Source organism: Sprattus sprattus (genome assembly GCF_963457725.1).
Source record: "Sprattus sprattus genome assembly, chromosome: 5".
NCBI lineage: Eukaryota > Metazoa > Chordata > Actinopteri > Clupeiformes > Clupeidae > Sprattus > Sprattus sprattus.
Genome location: NC_137924.1, coordinates 33,885,456 through 33,912,923, shown reverse-complemented (window position 1 = coordinate 33,912,923; position 27,468 = coordinate 33,885,456). Strand labels below are relative to the sequence as shown.

At 39.8% G+C, this 27,468-nt stretch overlaps 1 protein-coding gene across 1 annotated transcript in view; it reads right to left on the bottom strand.

The window, feature by feature from the left end:
* c9 (complement component 9) overlaps positions 1–21,412 on the bottom strand; it is a gene marked incomplete at both ends in the record, with an annotated part of 38,227 nt that extends 16,815 nt beyond the window's left edge. The window contains 4 exons of the mRNA XM_080839784.1: positions 3,863–4,010; positions 15,082–15,232; positions 21,075–21,177; positions 21,336–21,412. Of these exons, the coding sequence (XP_080695910.1) occupies positions 3,863–4,010; positions 15,082–15,232; positions 21,075–21,177; positions 21,336–21,412 (479 nt within the window). The remainder of the gene's footprint in view (positions 1–3,862; positions 4,011–15,081; positions 15,233–21,074; positions 21,178–21,335) is intronic.
* Between the last annotated feature and the right edge of the window lie 6,056 nt (positions 21,413–27,468).

Genomic DNA, 27,468 nt, shown 5'->3' with positions numbered 1-27,468 from the left:
AAAACGGCAATAATAATAATAATAACATAATAATAATAATAAAAATAATAATGATAATGATAATGATGATGATGATTTGTAATCTATAGGGAACATTGTGTCTCTCGTCTCGACAGCACGAATGTGCGTGTTCAGCAGGCAAGTAACCTAATAGGCCTATTTTTTGAATGGGGAAAAACCCAAAATTCTTTTCCATCCTTCCCCCCTCCAAATAACATGAAGTAGCCTGGTGTAGGCCTAAAATACCATTGGGAAAAAAACCCTCTAATGTCATATTCCAAACGAAAAGTAATGGGAATTGGATTAAGTTTCCCTTCACAATACTGTAATTGTTGAGGTTAGACCGTTTAATAGGCAAAAATCAAAATATAAAGATGTGTTGATGTATTTGAAGTGCAAATAAATTACATTGGCAGTGTTGAGGCGGATTATCATCAAAACATTGGCCTTGCATAATAAAGAAGGAGAAATGCTGCCTGCACGAATTAAAATCCACTTCACGGTCATATACGGCGGTCAGATGCAGGGTCAGGTCAAACCAAACCAAGTGAAACATGCTAAAACAGTGCCAGTCTATTGGTAAAATGTGGGTATAGCGCTATTTTTTTTTTTAGCATTTACAAAAAGGTCAGTTCCGCCTGGCCACGTGTTTACGTCACGCATGACGTCATGGCGCAATCTAGCGACTTCTGGCGACTTTTCAGTGAACCAATAGCGACTTCTTGTGATTTTTTTTTGGCAACACTGCCTTTAAGGGGAGCACGTACAGGGAGGGACAACGGTGACGCATAGTTTGGATGTAGCGACAAACATTTATGTGCTGTAACAGTGTTAACCAGTAGATCTATGCGAGTAACGTGAGTTTTATTAAAGCATAGCGTGTGTAATGTGTAGGTATTTCATTCCGTTTGTTAACCTTTCCTTTTGTCTGTATTTACTAACCAGCAGCAGACGTAAAGGAAAGGGAATTAACCCCGAAAACATGTAATCTACTTCGGCCGTGGAGCATTTTACTCCCCTGCAATCTCAGAGACAGACAGCAGGAAAGGTTAACAAACGGAATGAAATAGCTACACATAACACACGATATGCTTTAATAAAACTCACGTTTTATGCTACACAAACGGAAGCACAACAGACAAGTCTTACCATTGATCCAAGATCTTTTAGCACTCCGACGTTCGTTCTGAAACTATCTACATCCAACCATCGGGATTTTATCCATGTTGTTGTGGAGAACGAGGGTTGCATCAATCATATTTCATTAAACTTCACACTTCTTACATTGGACATATCCAACAGCAAGAATCTGTACTGCTACTGAGCAGAAATATCTCCATACAGTAGATTTCCCTTCGTTTAGTATCATTTCAAACACTCCAGATGACAGTTTCTCTTGAACTTTCTCCGTGATGCCATTTTGCCACCTGTAATCGTGTTGTCACGCACTTAAACAAATTCCCGCCACGGGAAGAAGGCTGTTATCCTAAAATGTATGACCTAAATGTGATTTATTTTATTCTCAAAAACGAACTTTTGCGTCATGTGAATCAGACATTTGGCTTCACTATTTATTAAGATATTTTAAATTTGGAATGTTCAATGCATTATCGCGCTGATGTGTCGAGCCTGACCCGAGCCCGCTTAGAGCGATCCATGGGCCCAACCATTTTTTAAAGAAGGGAGTTATTGCTCGGAAAAGTGGCTTTGTTTTAACTCTGATGCATTAGTATGAGTATTAGTTAGGCCTTTGCATAATACTTTAGTCATAGAAAGGGAAGTCTACATTAAACGCTACTTGGGTTTTTGTGGGCCCCCCTGGGCTGTGGGCCCCTAGAATCGTCCCCACCTTTCACCCCTTCACGACGGCCCTGATGACAGTGACAAGAGTCTGCCACTGAATATGCTCCTATGTCCTTTGAAGGTACTGTGTAGCGGGTGGTGGTCATTGTCCAAGATGGTCAGCAGCCTACTCAGTGTCCTTCTTTCCGACACTGCTGTTAGACAGTTAGGCATTTAGTAATGTTTAGTTTCTACGGACGAAGTGTTGTGTTTTAACATGAACTAGCATTTGGTTAGAAGTTGCTGGGTCTGTCTAGATTCAGTTAACCCAGCATTGTTGGTCCAATTCATCCAGCGGCTTGGTAATATAACGTTGACGTTGCATAGTGCTGGTAGGCTATAGAAACTTTTTAACAAAACAAGAAGACAAAATATGAATATTAAGTGAAATGCCAAGCTTTGGTAAGTTAACAATTTCCTGAACATTTTGTGTTGGCAGTGTGTGATCCACCTTAACTGACTAATTGGTGTCCCGTCATGTAGATCCCTTGCTAATGCAAAACTATTGCAAGGGAATGCAAAACTATTGCGAGAGAATGCAAACCTATTGGCCAGGGACCTCCTATCTACCTGTAGCTATTTTTGGCAGTGTAATTATTTTGCTGAACATTACAATGTACACCTGAGTGTATTTTTGCTATTGCGACTGGGCTATTCAGAGTATTTAAGATGTCATGTCTATTTACAGGTCAGTTTGGAAATGTAATGGGCTGCTTCACTTTGAAAATGCAAATCACATTTTTCCCCCTGCGTACCCCCTACGTCCCTTTGCATACCGTTCGTGTACACCAGTTTGGAAAACACTGCGACCTCCATAGTCATGTCATTATAAGTCAAAGAGGTGAAGTCCGAGTGAAGATTTGAGTGATTTGTATAAAGGTCAAAGTCGAGTTGCAAGATGTTTTTAATGTTGTCCAGTCTGCAGTCATCAACATTGTTTATCGATTATGACTCGATTACAAGTCATTTAACTCGGGTCCACACCTCTTGAATCTCTAAGTCTAAGGAGCTGGTCACTGATTATAGGAGAACCAGGACTATATTGAACACCATTTCCATCCTGGGAGAGGAGGTTGAGGTGGTGGAGGGAAGGATACAAATGCCTGAGGTTCTCTTCAGGAAGGGTGAGAACAGATTCTACTTCCTGAGGAAACTTAGGTCCTTTAATGTGTGTAGCAAGATGCCGCATATCTTTTATTTTCATGCTATTTTTTATTTCAGTTCATGGTGGCAAGAGCAATTTTCTTTGCAGCCATGGGGACAGCAGCAACGCAGCCAATGACACTAATAAGTTGAACAGACTGATTAAGACGGCTGGCTCTGGCTCAGGAGCCTTTGGAGCTGCTTGTGAAGAGAATGTTGCACAAACCGTATATAATGGACGATGCTTCTCTTCCCCTCCATAGCCTACCAGCACATAACAAAGTGTCTTCACCCTTTATAATGCTCCCCTCTGTGCCGGTTTCAGTTTGTACAGATGTCAAATTTATTTGTATTCTATATATTTTTATCTAGCATAGTAGTTTTATATATCTATCTATGCTGACTTTATGAACGTCGCTTCAAAAAATCTCAAGTAGTCTTTTATGCCAGATGAGCAGTCTTAATTGCGGAACATTTATGCAAAAGCTGATTGCCAAAAGCTATTGATTTTTATTTGATTAGCTAGGTGACTATCGAGCTAGCTAATGCACAGGTGTTTGAATTGTGTTGTTGGTAATATAGTGCTGCTTTTATTTGGCAAAGCAATAGATGCAGGTCTCTTTTTATCACAGGATCTCCAGTAAAGGCTTGGTTTGTTAAGAGATTTGAGATTTGAGTCCAAGTGGAGTGGGTATTTTACTAATGAAACAGTTGCTCTCAAGAGTCAAGAGTGTTTCATATTAGTTAATATTTAGTTTTAGCCCATATCCAAATAAAGGTAAGTGAGAGAGAACCATTGCTACAAAAGATGTGATACAGACAAGAAATGGAAATAATGTGGTACTATTCAGTTTTGTGCATGACCATTGAGTCTTACCCATGACCTGCAGTACGACCACTTTCAGACAACTTGAGATCTGTGTTTCCACATGGAGGACGTCCAATCTTCTCACACACATCTTCGTCTGACCAGTCACCGCAGTCGTTATCTCCATTACATAATAAACGTTTTTTAATACATATTCCTGCAAGGCAAAAATACCTGGGTTATTCCATGTGGATCTACCTAAAGCCTTCTTATTGTTTTTCTTTCAGAATCTCCTGAAAGTTTAGGGCCTGATTTACTTACAGGATTGCGCCCATTTCTGGCGTAAAATAGCGGTCGTAAACATAAAACGGTATTTACTAAGAGGGCGCAGCGCATATTGACTCCTGTGGGTGTGAACAGGGGAGGGCACGGAAACGTGGGTGGAAACCTGGGTGGAACATGGGCATGGAGAGCAATTTAATGGGAGGAGAGAAGGTAAGTGCGCCTAATGATGTATTGCGTGGTATTTACTAAAACTGCCTGTCGAGCGCACGTCTCAATTTGCGGGATAATTCTCCGCCTCTTAAAAGCACGTCTAAACCAGGAAGCGCATTTCAATTGAGTCTGAAAACGTTGATATTGCACCAGTTATAAGAGCAAGGCGAATATATATACAGAGACAGCGCACAGAAATATTTTTTTCAACTCGTATAACACTTTTTCAGTTAAGCGATCCACAAATCAGTAGACGGTACAGGTTAACCAGCCACGCAATACTTCTGAACCAGATCAGAGACATCGAAGCCTCCAACCGGAGATCACATTCCATTCCATCAGTTGTTAAACTCAGGACAACATTACAAATATTGGCATCGGATCATTTCAAACAGTTATAGCATCAGCAGTTGTCATATCTCAGCCTTCACTCAGCCAAATATTCACCCAGGTACTCGACGCATTGCTACAGTGCACTGGTCAATACATTTCCCCACTGCCATAGCTGAAATTAGAGACATCAAACAGGACTTTTTTTGAAATCGCAAACTTTCCGAACGTAATTGGAACCATTGCTTGCACCCACATGCAAACATTCCCACCTTCAATCCACGAACACGTTTACCGAAACAGAAAGCACACATATTCAATGAATGTCCAGGTCATATGTGATGCCAACATGACCATTACTTACGTGGTAGTGGTCTGTCCATGACAGTTTTATCTTCCGGAATAGTGCCATCTATTCATGATTGAGCAACGGTGATTTTGGAGAGGCCTGGCTACTTGGTAAATGTATTTGTTTCAGTGGGGATATATTGTAGTGAACCCATGTCCCAGAACGTATTAATCTCGCCATGTACACACCTATATTGTTATAATAGACAGTTTATGCATTAATGCCACCAATAGCATATTATTTATAATCGTGTTCTTTTAACCCATTTAGGCCTAAAGCGCCTGAAAAAAATGCCTGTAAAACCTATAGGCGATTTCAGAAAAGCCCCCAAAACCTGAAGTTTTTCTAGAAATTCAGCAATTGTGTCAACGCCTACTAAATTACTGATTTCTCAGCCCCTGTAACAGATAGGAACACAATTCAAAAAGTATTTGAGAGCTTACACCTGTGGGAATTTGAATTTGTATTTACAAATATTTACAATATTTACATACACCTTCTCAAAAGTAAAAAAAAATATGTAAAAGTGCAGGATCAGCACAAAACAGTACAAAAAAATTAAATTGGCTATATGACAAAGTATATAACAAAGTGAATTAAGTATACTAGTGCAGTGCCCGTAGGAATTATGCATTCTGTAGTGTTAGCAGACGTAGGTGTAGCTGTTGGGTAGTGTAATAGCCAGAGGCGGATCTTCCATTAGGCAAACCTAGGCAAGTGCCTAGGGCCCCAACCAAATCTGTCTTTATTAGGGGCCACCAAAATCTGACCCCCCCAGCCATTACTTATGTAAAGTAAAAAAAACACACACATTTCTAGTAGAAAAAAATAACAAAAATATCAACATAACGCCGAACTAATGCCTAAATAATAATTTTCCAGCACACATGCTCCCCTCCATTGTGCATTGGACTAGTCCAGAATATGATCACGTAGTAACGCACGCAGCGCGAAATAACGTTACTTCAAACCAAAGCAGAGGGATCCCTAGAAAGGTTGCCCTTGTTGCAAAGCAATAAACCTCCAGAACAATAGAGTTTCCCTAACAGAAAGTCTGAAGCTTGAAGTTATTTTCAAACCTTTACTTGGGTAGCACTGTAAAACTGAGCAGACATGCAGAATACATTTTAGTAATCTCATCTCGTAACATTCGTTTCACATAGCATTGCGTGTTTAAACTGTGATAGAAAATACGTTAGCTTAATACTAACGTATAGGGGAAATTACAGAGACTGCGCTAGGTATTAGCATCAATTAATTCACGTTAATGTTTTTGTATATGAGCCTGACATTTGCTCGGCAGGTAGATAACAGGTTCTGTAACAGATACACTGCCGAAATTGACGGCACGAACGACTGGAAAAATGTATCAGCCTTCCTAAAAGAACACGAGAAGTCTGCTGATCACCTCGCAAATATGGCTGTTTGGCGAACGCTTCAGCAACGGCTCCAAACAGGTAAAGCCATAGATCATGTAAATCAAGAGCTGTTTGTGAACGAAGTAAACAAATGGAGAGAGATCTTGAAACGTCTGATCGCCATTATTATACACTTGGCCGAGCGCAACTTAGCTTGTCACTCACTCACTCACTCACTCACACTGAACCACTGCTTTGCCTGTCTCTCACTCACACACACAGCCACTGTTATTCCTGTCCACACACAAAATCTTTTCATTGGTCCTGTTTAAATGTAAATGGTGGTTTTCATAGACTCATATCCATTTTGTATTTTAGTTCTGTTAAGTGCAAGATCATTTTGTATCTCTGGCAGAGAATGGAAATTCTAATCTCTCTCTCTCTTGTTTGATCTGAGTAATAAACATGTAATTTTGGCAAAAGCTGGAGAAATCTGAAACTGATTTTACTGTGGAGAGTTGAGTGGCAGTGCACTATGGGTTTATTGCGATTCTAAGAGTATTGGGAGGTTATTTGTTTTGTGTACGTGTTTCAAAAATGAGGGCCCCATGTCTATATTTTGCCTAGGGCCCCAAAATGGCTAGATCCGCCCCTGGTAATAGCAAGACATATTTGCACTCCACATAGGTAGGCTACATGTTACACTGAAGTGTTATTGTGATGCATGTTTCCTTTTCATTAAGAAATGTTTTAATGTTAGCCTTTTTGGAGATATACCAACAAATAAAGTTTGAGATTATGTAGTGGATGCAGTTGAATATAGATGTCAACGTTGCTGTCTAAACTATAAACTAAATGTCATAAAGAAAGAAATGATTTAAAATGAAGTTATGGTTGAAATAGGATCACTTCTTTATTGTAAGGGTAAGTGTAGGGTAAGAATGGTCATGCAGTTGGACTCAAATGTAGGTTAATTGTATTGAATGTATGTAGCCTACTGTACTGTATGACTTCGATGATGCTAGCTTTGACAGCCCACTCTCAGACAGATCGTAAGCTAATAAATGTCCTTACAATGGGAACACAGTTTAAATACTTTGACTGGAGATGGCGTTACTATCCCCCACCCGAATTCAGTGCAGGACTGGGAGGATAACATGACAACGTGGGCCAACATAATTACAGCGAGATTTGCGCTGACTGGAGATGGCGTTATTATCCCCCACCCGAATTCAGTGCACAGTGCACGTTCGATGCACAATAGGCTAGCTAATTTCACAGCAATTAACGTGAACAGGTTAAATTTACTTACAGATGAGCAGGCCTACTCCAGACGTCGAAGTGTGTGTTCATCGAAGTGTGTGTTCCTCATGAATAGCCTACACACTATAGGACATTTTACGCCAAAATCGCTGGTCTATGTCACAATGTATTGGCTCCCGTTGAAATGCATTGAGTTTAGAAATCGCGTCGCTAAACCCAATGCATTTCAATGCACGGCAAACGGTATACTAATAAACAATATGAATATTTTTGATGGATTACTATTCCCTGTCTGTTAGATGACTGTACAACAGACATTACTTTGAAACTTAATATAAAGAAGCTTAAAATAAACGAATAGATAAAATCAATCACTGTCTTAAGATTACCTGAGCAAAAGTCTGTATCTGTTCACCAAGAAGAATTTGAATGCGAACCTCCTGTATCATATCCATATCCTCCTGTACCATATCTGTATCATATCCAACTATTCTGAACTTTGAGTGAAGGCAGGATAGTTTAATAACGCTACGCGTTTGATTGTGACGTCACTCAGGGGCGGAGTGGGACACAAAAATCCACCGGGACAATTCTAACTGCACCGGCCCACCACCGGCCCACAACGTGCCCACAACTGGCCCAACCCGCATCCCCTCCACCTCCCATATATCAACTACAGAAACAAACGGGCGGCTTTTGATCATTATTGTTAGATTTAGAGTTGATGTGTGGGTGACAGACATGACAGTGACAGTGACAGTGTATTTGTATATGTACATTTATGGAAATACGGAACAAATCGACTCCCGTATTGGCTCAAATGTTATGCTAATTCGCAACAATGTGTCCTGTCAACTCACTCGCATCTAGTTGACGGCTGGTTGAATAAATCCGTAATTCTTGTACATTTTGATGCACTTTCCTCCTGCATCCGCCTCTTTTTCAGTCTGGCCTTTTTGCCCCCTCCTTTCTCCTTTCTCTTATGTCCCTCCATCAGGTACGCTTCACCTGCTCTCTCTCCCTGATAGCCGCTAATTTATCTCCCTAGGTTCACTTGATAAAGGCAGAACGATACACATTTCCCATGATGCTTTGCTCGACCATTCTACATTCAACAAAAAAACGAATTAAATCGCTGGCCAATTTATATTTGTGGTCATGAAAGTATTGGAGCGTCTGAATAAAAAGAATTACATCAATATAGGAGGCTAAACAAAAATCAGAAGGTTGGATTAATGGGAGTGAGTTTGACAGACACCACCATAGGTGTGATGTACAGAGACAAATAGTGCTATAAATAGTGGTTGGACAGCCGAAATCTGTAACTTTCGGAGAATTTAGAGATTTTCACGGGACCATGATTTAACGTACATGCAAATTCGATGGGCCGCGCATGGCTTTAACTCAACGGCTGCAAAGGCCGGCCTGCAGGCTGGTTCTCGAGAGATAATTGGTCGACAGGCCCACCGGGAAAAATCCCGGTGTTCCCGATGGCCACTCCGCCCCTGACGTCACTACCCATAGTGCCGACGGGACGGGAGACGATAACCCATTGTTTCCTACGGGAAACGGTAAAATACAAATATCTCGAAAACTGTAAATTCAAAAATCTTCAAAATCAAGGATGCACAGGTTCATGACATGCGTAAGCTACATGCGAAATCTCATAACTAACGGAACTACCGTCAGTGAGGAACGCCCTAGACAGACAGACACACAGAGTTCCTGGATTTATAGATAGACTAGTGCAGTGCCCGTAGGGGGTAACATCTATGACGACGACTGTTCTATGACTATGACATCATTCACAAAAAAGTGTCCCGATGTTTCTGTTGTAATTCGTTTGTACTTTGTTTTCTCATTATTGCAATATTATAAACCTCAGTCTGCATTTACCCTGGCTGGGAGAGGCTGTCATTCGGAAGATACTGTGTGTGATCGCCTTTGCTCTGTGTTCATTAAACCTGTCAGAGTGTATGAATAAAAGGCTGGGTGCCAATCAAAATCACAACGCAAGAGTGGAGTAGACTACATCGCTACAACGGTGACATGGGTTTGCACCGTAGGCTACGGCAAACGGTAAAATACAAATATTTCGCGAACTATGAATTCAAAAATCTTCAAAATCAAGGATGCACAGGTTCATGACATGCGTAAGCTACATTACTTTGAAACTTAATATAAAGAAGCTTAAAAATAAACGAATAGACCAAATCAATCACTGTCTTAAGATTACCTGAGCAAAAGTCTGTATCTGTTCACCAAGAAGAATTTGAATGCGGACCTGGTATCCAACGGTATTCTGAACTTTGAGTGAAGGCAGGATAGTTACTACGCGTATATTGTTTGATTGTGACGTCACTACCCATAGTGCCGACGGGACGGGCAACGATAACCCATTGTTTCCTATGGGAAACGGTAAAATACAAATATCTCGAAAACTATAAATTCAAAAATCTTCAAAATCAAGGATGCACAGGTTCATGACATGCGTAAGCTACATGCGAAATCTCATAACTAACGGAACTACCGTCAGTGAGGAACGCCCTAGACAGACAGACACACAGAGTTCCTGGATTTATAGATAGATAACTATATAATTATGTTTATAATTATGTATATAATTAATTAAGTATATCATTCTTAAAGGGAAAGTTTTAACTTTTGAGTTGTTTACTTGTTTTATTATGAGCAGAAGGGAATACGATTAACATCTATTTTGTTGTCCGTGTAGTTTTTACATACCAGGGATTTTTTATGCTCATTTGGACACTATGGATGGAAAATGGACCTGACAGTGTCAACCTCTGAGTTGTTTACTTGTTGTATTATGAGCAGAAGGGAATAAGATTTTGATCAACAATTATAACTATTTTGTTGTCCATGTAGTTTTTCCATACCAGTGATATTTTTATGCTCATTTGGATACTATCGCTGAGATACAGATGAACTAGTTTAGTGTCAAATACTCCATTCAAAGGGAAAAACGGGAATAATTCAAATAAAAAAACAAAACAAATTTCGAGTACATCTTATTTATCAACTGATAAATACTGTATGCTGGACTGAAATGGAAGGCAACCAAAGCATTCACTATAATAAAGTCAAACGAGGATTCAGTAGCATTAACTGATTATAAACAACATTCTATAGGGACTGATTATTGTTTCGAAATACTAGAATACATAATAATGCAAAGAATAGAGAGATGTCGATATAATTCGCTCGTTCACACTCTTGCTCACTCTGGCGGTTTAAAGGCGCGCCTAAAAGTTAAAATATTCTCAACTTTAAGCGCAAGGCGCGGAGTTGCACATTTTAGCAGTTTATAACTATGAGGAATTGTACAACTCCAGATGTAAGAATTATTCAAATTCTATACGGCGGACACATGCGTGGACCTGCGTGAGCAACCAATTGGCCGTCTCTACACTATGCCTTTTATAAATGCCTTTAAAACAAATAGGCTAGCTGGCTAGCTAACTGCACCACTCCACAGGCGCATAGGCGCTTTTCCCCAGGCGCCTCTTGCCAACGCGCTTTCGATGCGACTGCGCTTATAAAAGTCGCGTCCTGTGTGATCGGGCCCTTATACCGGAAAATGACATAAACGCTTTCCCGTCCTTAAAGGTAGAATGACGCAACAGCGCTCCCGGCTTTAATGGTAGAACAGCGGTAATGCTTTCCCGGCTTAAATGGGTTAAACATCTCGCTGTAGGTGATGGCGGGCAAAACAACAATATAACCCATTGAATCAGGTTTAATGATTGAGCGAACGTGAACCAATATATCTATCTCCTCTCCGCTGAACCTTAGTTTTTTCTTCCTCGAATCTCCATGGTGGGCAGTAACTTGCAGGCAATTTCTCCCGTCTTTTAACGGTGCGCTAAATAATGATTTCCCAGGATCTGGCTTGATAAATATCACGGAAAATGCGGGGAAACACCGTGCGTTAATGTGCGCCTGGCAAAGGCGCAGATTTAGCTGCGTTCGCAAATCAATGTTAGTAAATCAGGCCCTTCAAAGGGCGGAGTAAGCACACAGTGCCCAGCGCAGATCTGGTTTGATAAACACCACGGGAAATGCGCAAAAACACCGTACGTTAATGTGTGAACGCAGATTAAGCAGCGGTCGCATGTTAGTAAATCAGGCCCTTAGTATCTATACATCTATGTGGTAATATAATGAAGACCAGAAAGAAATATGATCTAAAATCAGATCAGATCGTCATCTAATTCATACAAATTGATGAAGCAAAGCTAATGGAATATTTAGTCACAAAAATGGGGTACTTTTCCCCATTCCCACTTACTATCAAAATTATCCAACAATAACCTTGTATGCGAGTTTGAAAAAGTATATGAACCCCCTCCTTCTACTAATGGTATGAACCCCTTCAACAACGACTCAAACATTACCAGTAATTGTTGATCCATCCCTCACTTGCTAGTTCAACTTATGCGTCTCCTTATGAGTTGTCTTTCTGAAGGATCCACCATCTTTTAAACTTCAATTCACAGTGATGGCAATGATGACATGCTGTCTTAGACCCGAGGCATCAAAACGCTTTCAACCTATGACATTGGGCTTCATTTATAAAAAGGTGCGTAGAAACCGTCCTACATTTTGTCTAAGACATTTTCTGAAATAATCGTAAGTGAGATCCACAGAAAACGAACGTACACACAAAAAAACACGTGTGCACCAATCCTGCAGTTATAAATCGCAAATGATCGTGGAATTGTGCGCAACTGAATCTCCGCCCTCAAAACGCCCCTATTTAAACTACTTAGCATATTCTCAATGCACAAACAGAGCGCATCCTCAATGCACAAACTCTCTGTGACAATGGCAAGCAAGAAAGAAACATGTAAACAGAAGAATTAAAGTGAGGCTTACATCGACGTTCTGCTGATGGAAGAGCAGATGCGGGCCAAAACATTGTTAGAAAGCCTGTCTGGTGGCGTAATGGCAAGAGCAAAGTGTGTGACATGTAGTAGACACGTCTCTGAAGCACCAGCAGCCGCACCTGCGGCACGAGCAGCACCAGAAGCCGCATCTGCGGCAGCAGCACCTGCTGCTCCAGCATCGGGGCCTCGCTGGCCATCGCCACCTTCCCTTCAGAATGCATTTGCTGCACTCCACTACCGACCGTGCACGGGCAAGTGCTGTATTGAAGTGGGCTTCCTAGGCTGTCTGAGTGTGCGCAATCTGGATGAGAATACATTGGGAACCCTGTTTTACGCAGGAAATCCTCTTTCACATTTTGCTGTTCCTGGGCACTATATGGAAATCTAATAAATTGCGGACATATAGAGGGATAATACTGCGAAGAACATCGGGCAAAATTCTGCTTAATGATGACAAAGCTCTAACAGAGCCGTTCTCCGCAACCGTTACCTGATTATCAGCCATACATCGTCCTCTGTCAAAAAGTCTGTGCGATCACGAAAAAACCCTTTCTCTCCTTATTGCGCAGTTGGCAATGTCCTCTAACAACGCCAATGCAGTCATATCTCCAACTGAAAGCTAAGCCACTAATATACTTTTTATAGGCTATATATTGAGCGAAATGTTTTACACTTGTGAAATTAAAACGGAATACCTATTAGACGTGAATTTCATTCATGTGTGAATTATTCTCATAGTTTAATTGATTTTATTGAGCGAAACATTAATTTGGCCTTTCACCATTAGCCCTAATGGTGACAGTGGTGCTGACGACGATGATGATGATGATGATGATGAAACTGCATGTCGGCGCTCGGAGAGTTCTGAATTCCTGCAGTACTCTAGTATTGCCACAAGGAAATGTACTTACGCGAACTAGAACCAGACGTAGAAATACGTCCTTTTCCACGTCTAAGACGTTTTTTACAAATCTGTACTTTGACGTGGATTTGATCGCACGCACACTCTAAGATCAAATCTGTGCGTAAGCACGTTTTATAAATGAGGCCCTAGATCACACCCCAATAAATGCTTGGAATGAGGTACTCACCTAACCCAAAAGCTCATCCATGTGGCCAGAAACTTTAAACAGGTAGCAATGTTGTTCTTTGAGAGAAGTAGCTTCTTTGTATTTGCATACAATTCTGGGATTAACTCATATGACCTTCTGTCACATTTAACGCCACGATAAGGCCAAATAACTTGTTACTGGCATTCTGTCTCCCCCTTTTACTGCTAATGCAATTCCATTGAATGTGCTAGGATTTAATTCATAAAGCATTAATAAATAAGTGGACAGTGTAACCAGAGAGGATCGGCACGGAGAAAGATTCAAAATCAATTCTGCTGTTTTCAAATGTGAGAGGGGGCTTCTCCTCCTTCAGGCTATGCTCACACATGACGTGAAGCATTTTAGTCATTTATAATTCATAAAGTAATGGGCAATAAAACTGTTGTATGGAATATGATCCACGTCTATGCCCTTTTTTCTAACTTCTGTGTACCCGATTTGGAGCTGATCACATTGCCTAATGTAAGACATGCATTTAATGTCTAGTGATGTTTTTTATATACAGCCGCGGAAAAAATTAAGAGACCACTTCAAAATTATCAGTTTCTCTGGTTTTACTTTTTATTGGTATGTGTTAAAGTAAAATGTACATTTTAGTTTTATTCTATAACCTACTGGCAACATTCCTACCAAATTTCAAATAAAAATATTTTCGTTTAGATAATTTATTTTAAATGATCTAAATGACAATATTTGTATATCAACGACGCAAGACCATCTTTAATCCTGGTGGTGAGCAATGTGCCCTTGGTGTATCCCAAGTCGTTTTCACCAACATGGATGAGTATTAGGATGTCATTTCAGGGCATTGCGTTACATACAATGTTACGCACAAACATGAACTGCATGTTCAAATGATTATTCACATGGCATGGGTTTTGTGTTCATTTACATCAAGTCAGATTAGGGAACCATGGCCTTGTCTCACTCTTGCCCGATTACACTTTGCCCCAAACCATTGATGTCACATCCCCCTCTTTCTTCATTCCTTCAATTTATCTAGTAAATATTCATAGTTCTACTGATATTGCATAGCCTGGCAACTTTTAAGGGTCTATGAATTAATGTTAAGGCTTTCAAAGTTATATCGGTTACTATTCAACTTATACATCTATCAAAGTTTTGCATAGCTCATTTACAAATAATGTGTACACAAAAATATGTCTATTCAATGAGATGACAATTCATCATCTACCATGTGTATAATTCCTCCTTTAGTTTAGGAGAGGAAGCCTGACAGGTGTATTTACGTTGGTGTAACAGTAGCCAGCAACTCAGTCCCTGACATCTTAAGAGACACACTCTGCATGTGCTCAATGTGTATGTGTGCACACTAAGGAAATTCTGTGATGGCTACCTGGGCAGATTATGAGAATTTGAGTTTATTTTAAATGACACAACTCTATGTATGTAATGTAGCAAACTGTAAATAGTTTTGTAGCAGAGCAGAATTCACAGTAAATGCAATTACCTGAGTCACACTGAAACTCTGTTGCCAAGCAGGGCACCATTCCCTCCTGTTCACAGACTGCATCTGTCTGACAGGGCCTCCGATCTCCAATGGGATGGGAACATGAGGATCCACCAAACTGCCCAAACACCTCCACACCCCGTGACCGATGCTGTAAGGACCAAGGATCCACAGAGCTAAGATAAGTCAGAGTAGAGTCTGTGATGATCTAACTCAATCACACTAAAATCCCCTGGAGCTGGGGGCTAAATTCAACCACAGATTCTGACAGATTATGAACTCAAAGGAGCTTAATATAACAGCCTTATTTTGCTAAGGGTCTGCTTTTGTAATATTGCAGAGAGTGAAGGCAAACCTGACTCTGGTCATTGGTGATTATACTTTGAGACAAATTGAAAGTGCTAGTTAGTGCTAAACGTGGATACTCTAAAAATGCTTCATTGATGCTTTCAATGAATCAACTCTTCCAAGCCATTCTAACTATCATATGCTGTGCTACGCAGGCAGTGGGGGTGGAGTAGTATCAATTTACAACTGTAACCTATGTATGAGATGAATGACAGTTAAGACTCTTGAATGAATCTCATCCTATTTAAACGGGAGATCTTTTTCTGTTTCTATCAAAAGCCTCTCTTCTGATGTAAGGCCCATCTTAGATGGGGTTTCTCAGGGGTCAATTCTTGGTCCTTTGCTTTTTAATTTGTACATGTTACCACTTGGATCTATCATTCGGCAACATCTCTTACCATTCATATGCTGACGATACCCAACTTTACTTATCCATCTCCTCTGATGACCCCAGTCCGGTAACTGACCTCACTCGTTGTATCTCTAACATAGAAAATTGGATGGCCCAAAATGTTCAAATGCTAAATGGTGACAAGACAGAGATTCTGGTTGTAGGCCCTGAGGCCCTGATAAATCACATTCAACCAATTCTAATCTCCCTCTGGGCAAAACCATGTGAACATTTTAAAAATTTAGGAGTGACTCTTGATGCAGATCTTAATTTACAAAAGCATATATCTAACATTACTAAAACAGCCTTTTACCACCTCAGAAATATTTCTGAAGTCCGTGGCTTCCTGTCTTTACAGGATTCTGAATAATTAGTTCATGCATTTATCTCAAGTCAGTTAGATAACTGCAACGCACTCTATGCTGGTCTAACAAAACAGATGTTAATCAAACTTCAACTTATCCAAAATGCAGCTGCTAGAATAGTCACTAGAACATCAAAATGTAATCATATCACCCCTGTTCTTAAATCACTTCACTGGCTCACTGGCACTCGTTCTTGTCTATAAATCACTTAACGGCCTTGCCCCAGCCTATATTTCCTATTTAATTTATTTTTATGATCCATCGCGTTGCCTAAGGTCCTCCAGTAAATGTCTTCTCACGACCCCAAGAATAAACACCAATGCTGCACACGTTGCCTTTAGTTACTGTGCCCCAACCCTCTGGAATAGTCTACCTCTGGAGTTAAGGTCATCGCACTCAGTGCTCTCTTTTAAAAAGGGAATTCAAACTTTTTCACAGCTTTCAATTCATGACTATAGGTCTTTGTTTTTAACACTTAATTGTATTATTTTTATTTCCTGTATATACATATATCATTTTTTATTTTTTTTGCTATGTGTTTGTTTATTTTGTTTGTTTATTTGAGATAATATAATGTCTTCTCTGCACTCAAAGCACATTGTGTCTATGTATACCATATGAAATGTGCTATATAAATAAACTTGAACTTGAACTTGAACAGTGTCATAAATGAACAACATTTATCCCCTACATGCTATTGCACTGCTTAAATAGAAGATAAGGAAACAGAAAAGGCCCTGTGGTATACATAAATATTTGGACATTGACACAATTTTCATCATTTTGGCTCTGCACACCACCACAATGGAGTTGAAATGAAACAATCAATATGTGCTTTAAGTGCAGACTAATTTGAGGGTATTTACATCCAAATCGGTAACCTGACGATGTCATACTCATAATTCTAGTCAGAATATGAGTCTGATACTGAACCATTGGGCTGTGATTATGGGGCGTGTTTCAACGAACCAGGGGGAAAAAATGCCTCTTCGCTCAATTGGATACCTAGAACCAATCAGAGCAACGTAGTATGACCATCTGATACATTAAAACTTTAACCTGATCCCATAGGAAAGACGGCAAAAACATCTTTTCGATCGCCAAATGCCTTGATCGCGTTTCTCTGTTCCTCTTTCAAAATTAATGCACTGTCAATATCTGTTGAGATATGCCTGCTCACGTTACTAATTAGCAGCAAGGCTAGCTAGCTACTATGTGTTTCAACGGATTTTTGGTGTAAGCGTTAGCAATGACCTAACAATAATGGTCTAGAGCGCTTCAGTTGAGACATACAATTCTCGGCAACATTCGTGTTGCACATATACAACTAACCGAGTCAATGTAGACATTAAAAAAGTCGTGTAGATAGCATAATTTACATAAAATTGTCCCACTTACAAGCTCCCGATACGCGGCCATTTTTGGAGGATTTTGAATCTACCATCATCGTATAAAACCCGCCCTGACAATTTGATTGGTCCGACAGAATCCTACCTTCTGATATCGCTCCCCAACTAGCTCAGAGCCAGACCAAATCTCCCAGACCAAAAATGTTGTGGGCGGAGTTCGGGCTGGTATCCAGGCTACCAAATCGGGTGAACAGTGTAGGAATTACAACACATTTGATATGAAGCCCCCTCTTTTTAAGGGACCAAAAGTAATTGGACAAACTAACATAATCATAAATCTATTGTCACTTTTAATTTATGTTCGCAAATCCTTTGCAGTCAATGACAGCATGAAGTCTGGAACCCATAGACATCACCAGACGGCGTCAGACGCTGGGTTTTGTCCCTGGTGATGCTCTGCCAGGCCTCTACTGCAACTGTCTTCAGTTCCTGCTTGTTCTTGGGGCATTTTCCCTTCAGTTTTGTCTTCAGCAAGTGAAATGCATGCTCCATTGGATTCAGGTTAGGTGATAGACTTGGCCATTGCAGAACATTCCACTTATTTGCTTTCGCAGTATGCTTCGGGTCATTGTCCATCTGCACTGTGAAGCGCCATCCAATGTGTTCTGAAGCATTTGGCTGAATATGAGCAGATAATACTGCCCCAAACACCTCAGAATTCATCTTGCTGCTTTCATCAGCAGTCACATCATCAATAAATACAAGGGAACCAGTTCCATTGGCAGCCATACATGCCCACGCCATAACACTACCTCCACCATGCTTCACTGATGAGGTGGTATGCTTTGGACCATGAGCAGCTCGTTCCCTTCTCCATACTCTTCTCTTCCCATTATTCTGGTACAAGTTGATCTTTGTATATGTCTATAGGATGTTGTTCCAGAACTGTACAGGCTCTTTTAGATGTTTTTTGGCAAACTCTAATCTGGTTTTCCTGTTTTTAAGGCTTACCAATGGTTTACATCTTGTGGTGAACCCTCTGTATTGACTCTGGTGAAGTCTTCTCTTGATGGTTGACGTTGACACAGATACGCCTACCTCCTGGAGAGTGTTCTTGATCTGGCCAACTGTTGTGAAGGGGTTTTTCTTCACCAGAGAAATAATTTTTCTGTCATCCACCACAGTTATTTTCCATGGTCCTCCGGGTCTTTTGGTGTTGCTGAGCTCACCAGTGTGTTCTTTCTTATTAAGAATGTACCAAACAGTTGATTTGGTCACACCTAATGTTTTTGCTTTCCCTCTGATGGGTTTGTTTCGATTTTTCAGCCTAATGATGGCTTGCTTCACTGATAGTGACAGCTCTTTGGACATCATATTGAGAGTTGACAGCAACAGATTCCAAACGCAAATACCACACTTTAACTCAAATTAACTCTAGACCTTTTATCTGCTCCTTGTACAGCCTGGTAAATGAAAAAAACGAGGGAATAACACACACCTGGCCATTGAATAGCGGAGCAGCCAATTGTCCAATTACTTTTGGTCCCTCAAAAAGAGGGGGCCACATATAAAATGTGTTGTAATTCCTACACAGTTCACCTGATTTGGATGTAAATACCCTCAAATTAAAGATGAGAGTCTGCACTTAAAGCACACATTGGTCAAATCCATTTTGGTGGTGTACAGATCAAAATGAAATTAAAATTTTGTCAATGTCCAAATATTTATGGACCTAACTGGTATGACTCAGATTCAGGCACTCACACAAATGTCTTTTGTCAGGGGAAATATACAAAAACATCAAACCTAAAAGAGTCTAACAGGCTTTAGACTTCTAATTGTTAAATAAAGAATATAGACTATATAAGAATGGGGTTTAAGAAGTGACTTCTTCCAGAAAAAGTGTTAAACTTTGTTAAACTTAAAATGTTAAACTTTGAAATGCAGCTAAGCAAATGGCAGAGCAATTACCCCTTTGAGCTGTGCTAGTCTGTAAGTGGGACTCTTTGTAGAGCCTGATACTGATATGTCTACGAAAGGTACACATGGATTCATCAATAAATAGTGTTTTTTCTTCCAGTTGTGTCACTAGAAAATCCCATATTACTGCTGAGTCCAAGTAAAAGTGAACTGTGAAAGGCTGGTAAGCTGTAGCCCCCCTCAGGTGCCTGCCCTGGTTCCCTTCCTGAGAGAGGCGGTATAGAGACTGCTACTTGTCCTCTGAGATCAATACTAGACTGCCTTCTTTTGAAAGTACTTTTGTTGATTCAGTGGCGTAAGGTAGTTACAAGGGGCCACAGTGCACGCTATTATGACGGCCCTAGTGCATGCTAGTTACTAGTTAATAGTAACCCAGCAATCATCAATGCAAATCTGAATATGACAAAATGACCAAAGAAATTATGAACATATTCATTAAATTGAATAGTTTTTTAATAGTTTCTAAAGTGTATGTAGGATAAGCATATAATTTGATTATACAATTTCCCCCCGAAAAATTATAAAAACCATGACGGGATAAGTTTGCCTTTTCAAGAGAATATATAGCATTAGACACTATCCATGGTGCAATACTAGTTCATATTTGAACACAAGCATATCTGAGAGGTGGTAATTTGGATCTGAAGGCCTTTTTATGGTTCTACGACTCCCTTACTCCTTGGTTACGCAGTTGCCTCTACAGACTCGCTTTTATTTATGGTTCTCTGACGGTTGTGGGTGTTTTAAAGTGTTTAATGTTGGCATACTACTACGCACAAGGTAAACCACAATGAATGTATTGACAGAGTGACGGAGTCAGATAGTTACAAAATTTGGGAGGTGCACGTCAGGCCACGGAGAGGTGCTTAGAAAGGGTTTGCAACAGAGAGGGCTCTCCATGTCACCGAAAACAGACTTCTGTCTCAAGCAAAACTGGGGGTCCTGTCGATAGACTAAAACATGTCTATGGTCCCGGATACAGGCCCCCATTCCCCCTGGGCCCGGGTGAAACCGCACCTACTGCATCCCCTATAGTTATGCCCTGGGGCTGATTGCAGTCAGTTCTTCATTTAGCAAATTGTGTATCTGTGATAAAATTACTTTTCTATCTCTCAATGAAAAAAGCTTAATGTATTGATCTTCCGATAGTGTTATCTTTTGGTTGGCCTGTTTATACTCTTAATACCACGGACCTCAAAGTGTTTTAGAGTATTACTACCACTGACCTCAAAGTGTTTTAGAGTATTTATTATTAGTATTATGCACTGCCGTTGGTGACTGTAAGGAGTTTGAGCAAAGACAGAGACTGTAACAAGTGCGCTCTGTGTGACTGAGAGTGTGTGTGTGTGTGTGTGTGTGTGTGTGTGTGTGTGTGTGTGTCTGTCTGTCTGTCTGTCTGTCTGTCTGTCTGTCTGTGTGACTGAGAGTGTGTATCAGTGTTTCCATCCTGTGAATTGCAGAAATTGCCAGTGAAAGACCACGAGCTTGGGTTTGTGGCATTTGTACGTGACTTTGACTGGCACATATACCAAAGTGTTTGTGTGTGTGTTTGCCCCTCACCATACTCTTGGAACAGGGGTCACAGGGTCCCCAGGTGGACCAGGCACTCATCTTGCAGTCAGTGGGATGGGGAGAGAGATTATCAGTGTCTCTTCTTCTGACCCTGCAGGAAATGTGCAATTTACTAATTAACTGATCCAAAGAAAAATGTCAAACATCCTAACAACATCAAGTTCAATATGTTGATATTGTGAAAACATAAGGACAGAACATTAGACACAATTTAAATGAAAGTAGCGAAGATACACTGTGACTTCTTACCTAGACTCTCCTGCATGCCTAGATACAGCTTGTTGAATGGCAAGTATTAGCACACATGGAACAACAATTGTCTGCATTTTTAGACTGTGGAACACCACTAAAACTGAACGGTGTTTTCCTCACTCCTTCTCTATTTAAACTCTCAATGCCTTGTGAGTCATCAGTTTGAGCTGACGGGAAATTCAGCATTTTCGAAAGTTAATGTTTAATGCCAATACAAATAGAGGATACATACTGAATTTCACAGACAACTGTTGCAACATATTTATGTTATAGGTATAGAAAGGTCTTTAAACATCAAATTACACATGATCATTATCAAAATGAATGGTTCTACATTTAGGAGATGACAAACAACAAAAATACAATCATGGAATCATGTGTTCGTATTAATGGAACATAATTATGGCCTGGGAATGTTGAAACATTATTGATTGGACCAAAGTCTGACTGATTTCATGCAATGTGTGTTTTGTCTTCCACACACTGCAGTAGCAGCAATTATGATAGACATACATGTGTGTATATACAGTATGTCCATGGCGATTATAGCCTAACTGTCAAGCTTCTAAGAAACATGGAGAGAAAACTTTTTCTGGTACTTCACGTACATCATAAAGCCTTGAATAAAAAAACGACTCAATGAAATCGGCTGAGAAATGTAAACGCTATAGTGATTTTTATTCAGAAAAACTGCAGCTCCACTGTTTACTTGTGTTTGTTTACAGGCCAGTCTTCACCTCTCACGTTGGCACGTCGCAGCAATCGACTGAAGCAGTCAATGGGGCGTCTATGTACCGTAAATCCTCAAATTGTGGCCGGGTTCTTTTATTTACTTAGGCTGCACAGCGCACAGGCCTTTATTTGGGGCAGGCTTGTTTTAGGGGCAGGCCTTTTTAAAAAAAAATGTTTTTACTTATCTTCTGTTATAGAATTGTATTATTTAAATCAAATAATCTGCATAATTACAGTAGGCTAATATAATTCATTGCATATGCGTTCATCACTTCCTACAACAATTTACCAGTAGGTTACCGGTAGAATGAAACCAGTAGACCTATAGGCTAATCAACTTTCTGTAGGCTAACCATTTAGAAATGACTCAGTGATAAACCATAGTGAAAGTCTTAAGAGACATTGTTTTTTCAGATATTTTCCAATGTTCTCAATTACAATCAAGCAAGTCTAAAATATCACTCGGCCAAATAAAAAGTTCACGTAGCACTTTATGTGCAGTGTCAACGTAACAATAAACATCAAGTTATGGTCTTCACTGTCAGTCACGGAGGAAAAGATTTACAAAGCTTTGTTTTTTAAGTAACAATATGTAACAATTGTACCTTAAAAAAAAAAGCTTGAAAAAAATTGTGCCGCTACAATTACTTTTAATTTGTAGAATGGCCTCTCTGCCATTGCCATCGGGGGTCTGTAGGGAAAATACTGCGGTATGTAAGATTTCTGGAGCTGCCCAGTCCTTTCTGTCTGAGCATGCGCGACTAGGATCGGGTAGTGACAGTCACTATCGGAACAGCTTTTACTTGTTGGCGAGAGCTGAAAGACACATTTCAATACATTTCATACAAGTTTGATTCAGAGCTAGCCATCTTTTCTTGACTGTTAGCAAAATTGTTGACTCGCTAGTTTGTCATAAACGAGGAAAGCAAATTTCAACAGGTTTCGCCGCTAGGGGGAGCTCCAAGCCCAAAACTCCTTAGTGCTGCTTTAATAATTTTTCTAGACACTCTATTATGCCTATAGCGGACTAAAAAAATCCATTCGACGAAGCTGGTTTCCATGTCCAGGCTAACTTTCTCTACCTCCAGCTGATAGTTGGGCTCTGGTCTTTTTGGCTTTCAGTTCATTCTTTTGCTTCTTCCAGTATCATATTCATCTCGGGTCAATGTCAAACTGCTTTGCTGCGTTTTCTCCCAAATGTTTTTCAGCAAACTTATTCTATTTGAATTGAATATCAAAGTTTCGCCTTGGTGCCATAGTCTACTGCTTTATGTTCCCTTCAGGAAAAAGTAACCTAGCCAACTAAAACGTTACAGATAAACAACAGTAGGTGCAATATGTGCATTTAGGCTAAACAATTGCCAGACGCGCCTTCATGAACAATAACAAATTCGCCTAGTAGGCCTACGTAGGACATTTTTTTTTTTTATGGCAAACAGCCCATGAAATCAGCCAACAACATTAAACATGAGGAGAACATGCATTTATGAAATGCATTCAATTAAATCGTGACGTCTACTTTGTGCTGATTGACTGATGCTGGTAGGCTACAGTAAAATAGGCGACCTTATTTTACCCCGGCCTGTATTTGGGGCCCGGCCTTTATTTGTCCGTATCGACCACGCCACAGCCTACTATCTTAAGCCCGGCGTCTAATTGAATCCCTGTCTTTACGGTATATATATGTATACGTTACATATGTCTATGGTGGTGACGGAAAGTTTATAGTGAGATTGACAGGTCAACAACCAATCACACGCAAACATTAGATAGCTGGCCCAAACACCTCGCAAATCCCCTCTGACCTGTTTTTCAGTAACAATAACAAGGTTTTTACACTGTGCAGTGTATTCTCTTCTCTGTATGTTTAAAAAAAAATCGAAGCAAAAAAAGGTCAAACAAACAACTGATGATGTCACCCCATTCAAAGTAAACTGGGATCCGCGTCTCTTAGAAACACCCTTCGTGAAGTCAAACGATGTTAAATAAACGTGCTATGATTGAATTTTTAACAAGAAATCGAAAATTGTAACAATATAACAGAAAAACTGTATTTCATGAAACAGAACACACGTAATTACACACATTTTGGTACCATGGAATTAATAGGGAGCTCTTAAACTGGTTTACATAAGTAAAAAAAAATGGGTGATCTGCACACATATGAAAAAAAGTACTGTGTTAACTACGACATAAGATTGTACGGTTATGTACCTTTGTTTATAAAACAATTGGGTTCTATCGTGTTATTTAGCTGTTTCTGATTGGACGAGAGACGTTCCATGAGTTGGATTATCCGTCAACATACAAACTGGGACTTTTCACAGCTAATAATAAATCACTCCTCGATGAAATGTTAAATGTTGGTAAAAGACGTGCACTGGGGCCCATCGTTAAGCCACTGTGTGTGTGAGCGTGTAAGAGAGTGTGAGAGACTGAGAGAGTTCATGTTCATCTTCCAATTTTTTATTTTCCATATGTAACAAGCAGCTTATATATATACAATTTGACAAGGAGTCATATTATAGTTTGATTAGCGTAGGAAGAGTTCTTTGCGATCGCCAACATCCATTTTTCCATCATGATGAGTTCTTGTATGAGCGCTACCGATCCACCCGACAAGGAATAATTAATTTAAAAGACCTTCTCGAGTAATCTATTGCAAAGCCAGTCGAACATTGAATGTCTTCACTTTTTTGCAAGTGGTAGCCTTCATTTTTGTTATGTCGGCGATGCGGAGAACAAAGCACTCATAATTATATGACATTGACTAAGACGGATCAAACTTCATGACGTGAGATAACTCCGATGTTATTTTTAAGTAATTTAGCGCCCGTCGCCAGACCGGTATAGCCTGTTCTCATTTAGCGAGCTAGATTATCTCATGTCGCGAGCTAAATTTATTAATTTAGCTTCAGTTCTACACAGAACAGGGCCCAGGCAAAATACTGTAGCCTAGATTACAGACAGCACCTCAGCACCCCCACTCAAAATACCTTCCCGGAGTTCCCGCACATCTGTACAAGGAAACCACCACATCATTGCAATCATTATAGCTCAACGCATTTAAACACAAAAGTGTACTGATAATTATCATATGGACCAAGCACTGGTTTACCATTGTGCTTCTCAACAGTGAGGATAACTGAAATCTAACTTATCTAAGCACTAGAAAAAAATGCTACAGTAAAGCGATAGGCTATAATCATCATTGAAACTACAAATAACATCGGAGTTATCTCACGTCATGAAGTTTGATCCGTCTTAGTCAATGTCATGCCTCAGCTAGCTTGTATTAAACTACACTGTCCGATGCACAGTGTGCGTCTGAACGCGTTCATTGAACAAAAGTTCATGAACTCGTTCATAATTTTGGTGAACGTGAACTGAACGTCCTGTATTACTGCCTGGTGAACGATACTGTGAACGCGTTCATTCTGGTATCTGTGAACGGCAGGTTCACCCTTTTTAATTTCGTTCAATAAGGTGCCAGATTTCTAGAGACTTCCAGGCGAAAAACACATAGTTAAGAGTCATGTATCCAGCGTGTGCTTTCTTCTACTGTCTATGCCTGGCAAGTGTGAGAGCGCTGAAGTTGCGTAGCGGCCGAGAGCGATATTGCAGACAGATAGAGATTTTAGAAAAATTATAGCTCACAACATAATAAAAAAAAACTGAACTGGTTCATTCTTTGGAGCAGTGAGCTTAGTTAAACATTTTGAATTATGAACTATGGACTGAAATAGTTCATTACTAAATTTGTGAACTATGAACTGAACTAGTTGTAGACCTTTCCCAACACTGCAGATGCATATTATGCAATATATGACTTTATCATGTCGCCACATACTCCACATTCAAACACTTAGAAAACAACATACAGTAGGCCAATATCGGCTGAAAATGCGATTTCAGATTTAAAGTATTTCACCAAAACTAAAATTTGGCATTATTGTTTTGCTATTCTTTGGTTATGTCAGCGCTCATCTGCGATATTACAATCCATAAAACCATGGATTCTTATTTGTGTAAAATCTTGTGGTATTGCTATATATATTGCTATATGAAGGTCCGGAAATATGAGCACATAACACCAATATTACACTCACTACACTGGCTCCCTGTCTCTTTCCGGATAGACTACAAAGTCCTTATAATCACCCATACATGCATAAATGGACATGCACCTCCCTACCTGCAAGAATTAACTAGAAAATGCATTTCCTGAAGGAAATACCAGTGCATGAAATGCAAAGGTTAAGAAAGGAAGAAGAAAAGAAAGAAGAGTGAAAGAAGGAAAGAAGAAAGGAAAGAAGAGTGTAAGAAGGAAAGAAGAGTGAAGAAAGGAAAGAAAAGTGGAAGAAGGAAAGAAGAGTGGATGAAGGAAAAAAGAAAGGCAAGAAGAGTGGAAGAAGGAAAGACAAAAGGAAAGAAGAGTGAAGAAAGGAGAGAAGAGTGGAAGAGGGAAAGAAGAAAGGAAAGAAGAGTGAAAGAAGGAAAGAAGAAAAGAAAGAAGAGTGAAGAAAGGAAAGAAGAGTGGAAGAAGGAAAGAAGAAAAGAAAGAAGAGTGAAATAATGAAAGAAGAAAGGAAAGAAGAGTGAAGGAAGGAAAGAAGAGTGGAAGAAGGAAATAAGGAAAGAAAGAAGAGTGAAAGAAGGAAAGAAGAAAGGAAAGAAGAGTGTAAGAAGGAAAGAAGAGTGAAGAAAGGAAAGAAAAGTGGAAGAAGGAAAGAAGAGTGGATGAAGGAAAAAAGAAAGGCAAGAAGAGTGGAAGAAGGAAAGAAAAATGGAAGAAGAAAATAAGAAAGGAAAGAAGAGTGGAAGAAGGAAAGAAGAGTGAACAAGAGTGGCTCTGGATGAAGAGATAAAGAGAGAGTGAAAATATTGAAAAAAGGAGATACAAATGGAGTGAAGAAGAGAGATTGAGTGTGAGAGAAAGTTGACAGAGAGAAAGATGGAGAGATGGAGAGAAAAAAAAATAGAGAATGGATTGTGTCTTAATGTTCCTAGTTACAGTTAAATTGAGAGGGACAGAGAGAGAAGAGGTTCTTTGGATTTGGCACAGGTGTCAGTGAAGCATACTAAGGCAGAAGGCAGTAACTTCTATGTTAAAGCTCAGTGGTATGATAACAATGGAATAATGACCCTATTAATTAATCAGTAGTAATACTATTTCATTTATCACAATTACCAATACAATGATTATCACACACACACACACACACACACACACACACACACCATTGAATTATCACATTAAGCACATAAAACAATGAACTTGAATTGTCACATGAAACACATAAAACATCTATGTCAGTCCATTGGGGTGTGTGTGTGTGTGTGTGTGTGTGTGTGTGTGTGTGTGTGTGTGTGTGTGTGAGAGAGAGAGAGAGAGAAC